Genomic DNA, 6908 nt, shown 5'->3' with positions numbered 1-6908 from the left:
CTCGCCAGCGCCGGGGCTCCCGGCCTGGACCCCCACTGGGGTCGCGTGGGCTGACTGCGGAGCGGGCTTGGCCTGGCCCAGGTGCTGCTGCCCCACGCCTGCCCCCAGCGCAGCCGTTTTAGGAAATGCTTGGGAGGATCCATTTGGTGACAGCTGCTATCAACAGTTTCACATTATATTGTGGTGTAAATTTGTCAGTGTAGGGGAAGAGGGCTGCCAACGAGGCTAATAGTTGGGAGAGTGTTGGGCAAGGGCAAGCTGTAATGGTATAACCTGAAGAACGTCTGAAACGAGTGATTCCAGTGTGAGCCTTGGAGTCAATACCTCGCGTTCTCTGTGGTTTGTCTGGCAGCGGTCTGACGAAAGGCGCATTCTGGATTACCTCAATCTGCTGCTTTACCACAGGCAATATATGGGCTGTTTGATATGAGATGAGAAATGGGTTTAGAAAACTTGGAGGGGGGGAGGCAGAAAAAAAACAAACAAAAAACCCCCCCACAAAAGAAACAACCAAAAAACGACCAAAGAAAACCCCAAACTCAAAAACCCACTAAACTTAGCCATTGTTTGGTTTACAGAATTCCTCCTATGCAGTATGGGATTGTCCAGAGGGCTATTACTTGATTTTTATGGTCTTGGGTTTTCAGATTATTCAAGTTATTTAGCTGATGTGTAATGTGCAATGTCCACACAAGAAAGACTTCTCTTTACAGGAAAGAATAAATGAAAATAGTTGCACTCAATTTATTTGCCAAAAAATTTTATGTGAGTTTTCAAAACTGCTGATTTCTGCTGCTTTCTATGACTATGTCGAGTTTCACCATGGATATTACGTGTTAAAAAATTTGTTGAATTTGCTATTGAAACAACTGCTGATATTTTGAAACTCACACTGCGCTCGCTAACTTTGCTTTAACAGAAAGCAAATGAAGATGTGGTTCATGGTGTGTTTCTGTTTGACAGACTTTTTTCCCTTCAATACTTGCATTTTAAAATTTCAAATCACTCTGTGAAGTTTGTTCTTTGTTAGGCAGGACTTTTTACAGACTGGGAAATAAAAGTATGTCGGTTAGCTGCCTCCCCAAGGTCACGTGAGGCCAAAACTTGCTGTGTTACTCTAATGCGATGAGAACAGAACTGGGCACAAAATATCTATGTGGAACTTGAATCTCTTGCTTCCTCTTCTGGTGCTTTTAATTACAAAACCATGAAAGCTTATTCCGAAGACCTCCATCAAATTAATTAACCCTTAATATGCATGCAGCTCTATAGGAAAAAATGTTTTGCCTTGAAGATAAATTTTCTGTGAATCATGGTACATATAACTTTGGGGTTTATCTGTATGGATGGAAAAAATAGGTTTTGTAAATGTGAAATATAATATTGGTAGCACAAATGCTGAGGGGTATTTTTCTTCTGTGTTTTTGCAGGTAAACGACCTCTGCTGGCATGTGCGCTGCCTGTCGTGCAGTGTGTGCAGGACGTCTCTAGGAAGGCATACCAGCTGTTACATCAAAGACAAAGATATCTTCTGCAAACTCGATTATTTCAGGTATGTCATACAGAAATATCATGTTATTAGATAACATGTTACACTTGCGTGTTACTTTTCACTTAAGCCGCAACTAAAATGCACGTTGAGGCTCTTTGTTTTTTATTTGCTAGGTTTATTTCGGTAGTTAAACTCTGACGTTTCTCACGGAGGGAATTGGGAACCCGCAAGTCTGTCTAATGTGACTGCCTACTAACCTCCTCCTCTGCCCCTCCGTTGTTCTGCGTAGCTGCTGCATTTATAGAGTAATTTACTTTTGTACGCACGGGGCGGGGGGGCGGGAAGTCGGGGTTCCTGCCACAGTAAGGTTGTAAAGCTATTGTATGTGCAAAGAATCATCCTTGGGTAGTGTCGACTGAGAATACAAGGTGGAGTTGAGGTGGTGTTCTGCTTGGCCTAGCACTTCACTGGTATGAGACTTCAGGTACGGCACGGAACTACACAAACAACCCAGAATAAATCACATGGTCTTTAAAAGAAGCTTTCGGCAGTTACACCTCTCTGTGATCAGTTTGATTTAGAACATGAAGTATTCTTCAAGGTTAGGGTCTGATCCTGGAAGGAAGGATCTTTTTTTATTTGTGTTGGCATTGGAAGTCCTCATGGTACAACAATTTTGGTCCAGAAAGTAGCAAAAATTTTTGCTGTTAATTTTGGTGTGATTGCTGGAACTTCCTCAGGCCAAACTATTTAGGTGATTCTCACCTGTGTAGCAAATGCATTTTGTTCAGCTAGTCAGTTTTGATACTGAAAGAGAGGGAGGGGGCAGGCTGAATACTGTTAAGTTCTGGAAAAGTAAAGTTTTGTGGGACTTAAAGGAAAAAAAACAACAAAAAAACTCCAAAACATTGTGGGACTTAAAGAAAAAAAAACAACAAAAAACCCAAAAACCCCCCCCCACCCCCCCAAAAAAAACCCAAACCAAAAAACAGAAAAACCAAACCACACAAAAAACCCAAACTTATGAGTCTGTGAAGAGTTTCAGGACAAATTCTTATCTAAATCAACATATCTTGGTGGCTAGCTTCCTCTTCAAAGAGAAATATTCTACTGTAGTAATGTAAACACTTGCAGATATTTGAATTTCTTTTTAAATCATAATGTGATGGTAATTAAGGAAATAACTATCAAGAGACAGGTTTTCCCCCTTCTGCTGAAGGGGACTGAATGATCAGTGAAGGATGATGTAGCTAAATATAAGAATTCAGACTGGGACTAGAGTAATGTGAAATATATTTGAATAATTGGGAGAATTTTGAACATAAAGTCAGCTGTTTCCATCTCCCCCTCACAGCTTTTTAAAGAGTATAATTATCTTTATCAAAGGAAAGATGAAGAGTTGTGAATTCATGTAGCAGTTAAGATGTTTCAGTTCTACTCTTTGGCTTATGAAATTATTAACTTCTGTAGTTCAGAAGTGATCTTGCCTTAAGCTACCAGATACAAACTCACTGATTTTTTTGCGATAAGAACACAATTAAGCTGTCCGCTGGTCCCTTGTGGTGAGCCTGCTTGCTGTGGGTCTCAGCTGCGCTGCCACGTCCCCGTCGCCTCTAACGCTCCCGGAGTCACCCTTTGGGCCGGGACGGTCGGTGTCTGTGCCTTCACCCTCCTGTTGCCTTTGTTGTTGCAGGCGGTACGGCACCCGCTGCTCCCGCTGCGGGAGACACATCCATTCCACTGACTGGGTCCGAAGGGCTAAGGGAAACGTATACCACTTGGCGTGCTTTGCCTGCTTCTCCTGCAAAAGGCAGCTCTCTACTGGAGAGGAGTTTGCTTTGGTTGAAGAGAAAGTCCTTTGTAGAGTACATTATGACTGCATGTTGGACAATCTGAAAAGAGAAGTTGAAAACGGTAACATACTGCTTTTGTTCAGAACTATGTTTTGTGGTTTTGTTTTAATTGTTGGGTTTTACTTCATCTTCCGTATTAAGAGGTAATTACCTAGCTTTACGAAGGCTGGAAGCTCAGGTTCTTGAGTTAAAATAATGTGCAAATTATTTGATGTTTTAATCTTTCTTAAGTTTGTATAACTTTTCTATCCTAAGGAAAGGAAAGCAAGAGCACATCTAGTTGATAAAATATCATGCTAGATCTGTTCCTTCCCTCACTTGCAAGGGAGTCATTTGGGGTGTAATGGGTAATAGTGCCAGATCAATTTAACTTTGAACAGAATATGGCTTTTTTAAAGCTGAAATTCAGCTGACCAAGTACTGCTGCTTATTGTTGGAGGACAGTCTGACTTATGAATAACATCGTTTTGAATGTCTGGCAGATGGTTTTCTTTTCTTTTTAATGCTTCAGGTAATGGGATTAGCGTGGAAGGAGCACTACTGACAGAACAAGACGTTAATCATCCAAAACCAGCAAAAAGAGCTCGGACCAGCTTCACAGCAGATCAACTCCAGGTAGGGACAGTGCTAAAAACTTGCATAGTTCAGGTTTATGCAGAACATAGGTGCTGATATAGGAAATCGGATGCATATGGGGGGAAAGAAAAAGCTTGCATGCTTTAAACTATTTCATAAACTATCAAGACACAACATGTTTCTGGAGTTGTTTGTTAGCTTCAGCAGTTTAATATGAAATAGTTACTATTCAGGCTTTTTATTTCCCTGGGGGCAGCCAGTAATTCTGTGGAGTGGAAACAAAAAGGTTGTTCTATTTTGATTGCTCGATGAAATCTGTTTAATCAGGCATTTACATCACTACATGTAATAAGGACAAAATATTTTTAGAATTATGTAATGTGAAGAGTTGTACTAAAGATAGGTACTGTATATGACTTCAAGACATTAAGAGGATGGGAGTTTGAATTTTTTTGCAATGCCTGCATCTGCTCTGCTTTCAAGGCGTCTTGTCTTGTTGCTGCCTTGGCAAGGGTTCGTGCTGGACTGCCTCAAAGATGAGTTGTTTCACCCTCTGGATCACCACTTCACTTAAATTAGCTTTCTAGGGAAAAACACCATGGCTAGGGCCAGCTCGCCATGAAAAGGGGTAGTGTTGAGACCAGGTTTAGAGGTTTCAACCCGTAGTGGGAAGGAAGCTGTGGCTCTCTACCTGATCCTAGCTACGCATCCTTGCTTTCAGCTTATAACAGGTCTTTGAATTTCTGGTCACACATGGCCACCACACCAGTTTTCTACTGTCTCAATCTGAGTTCTGTTTTATTGGCCTGTCCTTCTTGCTCGTGGTGAAAGCAGTTGAGAAAAACTAAAGTTGAGGTCTAATAACACGTGAGGCATTCTAAGCAGTACTATATAACATGTCATCTGGCTGTGCAAAGCTCAGTTTGCTATTTGAGCCATGACTGGAGACAGAATGTGGTGTTAATACAAAACAAGCGTGTCGGCAATAATCTGACAAGGGCACAGAGCAAGGGCTCTGGACATCAAGCTTGAACTTCTGCAAAAGGGAACTGTCTTTTCCAGCGGTAGCTGAACAGGAGAGGGGCCCAGCCGTCAGGGTAGGAGCTGTATTCAGGGCTTCTTTCCATTTGCTGTTGTTGAAACTTCCATGCTCTGCTTTTTTCCTGTCTTATATAGATTGTAACATACTTCAGCAGGTATTTGAGATCTTAGGGCCTCTTGTTTATTTAGCAACACTTGCCATCTGCTCGGTGTGTCTGTCTCTGTACCTGTCCTTGATGCTGCTGTAAGATTTTGCTTCTGGCAAGGGAAGCATCAGAGGGATATGCGACTGTCGGAGTGGCAGCATGTAGTAACAAACCTTGTGAAGTTCTTGTACAAAAGGATGTCCACGCTTTTTGATGTCTTTGTATGAAACAGTAGGAAAGTAAATTGTTTCAGCGTTTCTGAATGTGGAGAGAAGTAGTCTGAATCTTCAAAGATGAAGCCAGGCAAAACTTGCAGACCATCATAGGTCAAAATCCAGAAATGAGAAACTACAGTTTACTAAGTTGCTGAAGATACCCTGCAGAAATCCATGAAGCCTTACTTCCTTAAATAAGGTAAACTCTTACAGGCTCTAAAACTGTTCAGGATGCACGCCAAATTGACATCTGCTTCCTCAGAAAAAAATGCAATACATATCCTAATGACAAGCGTTCACTTCGATTTTCTGTAAAAAGATGAGTGTACCAAGCAATTACCTAGTGCAGGTCAGCCGAGGTGGAGGCTCTGCGTTCTTCAGGTCGGTTCAAGGTAAGCAAGGCACAAAGTGCTTCCCAGTTGCCTGCATTCTCCATGCAGCTGAAAAGAGGGTTAAGTTCCTCCATCTAATAAAAGATACAGATAGAGACTGACAAGTTCAGAGAGGTGGATCACAGTCCATCCCTTCCTTATGCTCTGCGCTGTGGTCTGAGGCTATAGATGTTTTCTTTATCAAGCGTGTTTGAATTGCTTTGCAGTGAATTTTCTCCCACAGTCCTTGTAACACAATCATAATGGAGCACCTCGTGTTTTGTTTTGTTTTTTTTCACTACTGCCAAACAGAAATCATTTCTTTCATTTCTGGTAAACGTCTCAGCTTGGTTAAGCATAATAAGGGGTTTGTATTTTGGCTTTGGGGGACTCCCTGTTCCGCCCCCGCCCGTTAATGTATTGGGAACTGTCTGGGGAGTAGTGACTACAACTGTTTCCTAAAAAACAGGCAAGGAAGGAGCAGGACCACAGTCTGAGAGGAGTCTCTAATGCTGCTCTCAGGACTGCACACAAAAAACTGCAGGCTCTTATCTCACCCGTTCAGGTTATGCAAGCACAGTTTGCTCAGGACAACAACCCCGATGCACAAACGCTCCAGAAACTGGCAGAAAGAACAGGCTTGAGCAGGCGTGTTATACAGGTAACTGCGCTAAGTTTTATTTGACTAACAAAGTCTGGTACTCATCCACTGGAAATGCTTAATGTCAGTTTTCTCCATGTAGTTATTCTGAAATGGAAATAGGTCTAATCTGACAGTTTTAACATAACTTCAGACAGCATCCTTACTCAGCAACAGGTATCGAACAAACGTGTTAATTTGGAAAACTTGCTATGTTCCTCTTGTACTTTGTGTGGAGGATTAATAATTTTCCAGGAAGAAACTTCCTAGCCTAAATAGCATAGAAATTGGCACGAAGCTCTTCTAAGTACAAATATCTGACTTTAATAGTCTGTTCTTAAGACCTGCGTTCTTTTTGAAAACGGCTTGTGGTATGACACACTAGGAGCAAGTGAATAGCTAGTGGTCTGTTCTAGAGGGCCGAGTTAAAATAGGTACCCATGCCATCCAAAACTGAGAGAAACGCAAACTTGGAATCTTTGCTTGAAGGTACCTCTCAGCAAAATTATATACATTCTCTTTTATACATAAATATGATTTTTTTAAATATAAATAATGTATTTTTAAGTTTAAA

General features: G+C 41.5%; 1 protein-coding gene across 1 annotated transcript; it reads left to right on the top strand.

Annotated features, from left to right (window-relative positions):
• Nucleotides 1–1430: 1430 nt before the first annotated feature.
• On the top strand, nucleotides 1431–6355 carry LHX8 (LIM homeobox 8; the record flags this gene model as incomplete). The annotated part of the gene is made up of 4 exons (XM_009704143.1): nucleotides 1431–1552; nucleotides 3186–3406; nucleotides 3857–3960; nucleotides 6260–6355. Coding segments are annotated over 4 exons (543 nt in total), but the record flags the coding sequence as incomplete, so codon positions are not given.
• Between the last annotated feature and the right edge of the window lie 553 nt (nucleotides 6356–6908).

This window comes from Cariama cristata, unplaced genomic scaffold (assembly GCF_000690535.1).
Source record: "Cariama cristata isolate BGI_N322 unplaced genomic scaffold, ASM69053v1 scaffold42567, whole genome shotgun sequence".
NCBI lineage: Eukaryota > Metazoa > Chordata > Aves > Cariamiformes > Cariamidae > Cariama > Cariama cristata.
Note: the sequence above shows the minus strand (reverse complement) of the source record. Positions and strands in the feature narration are given on the sequence as shown.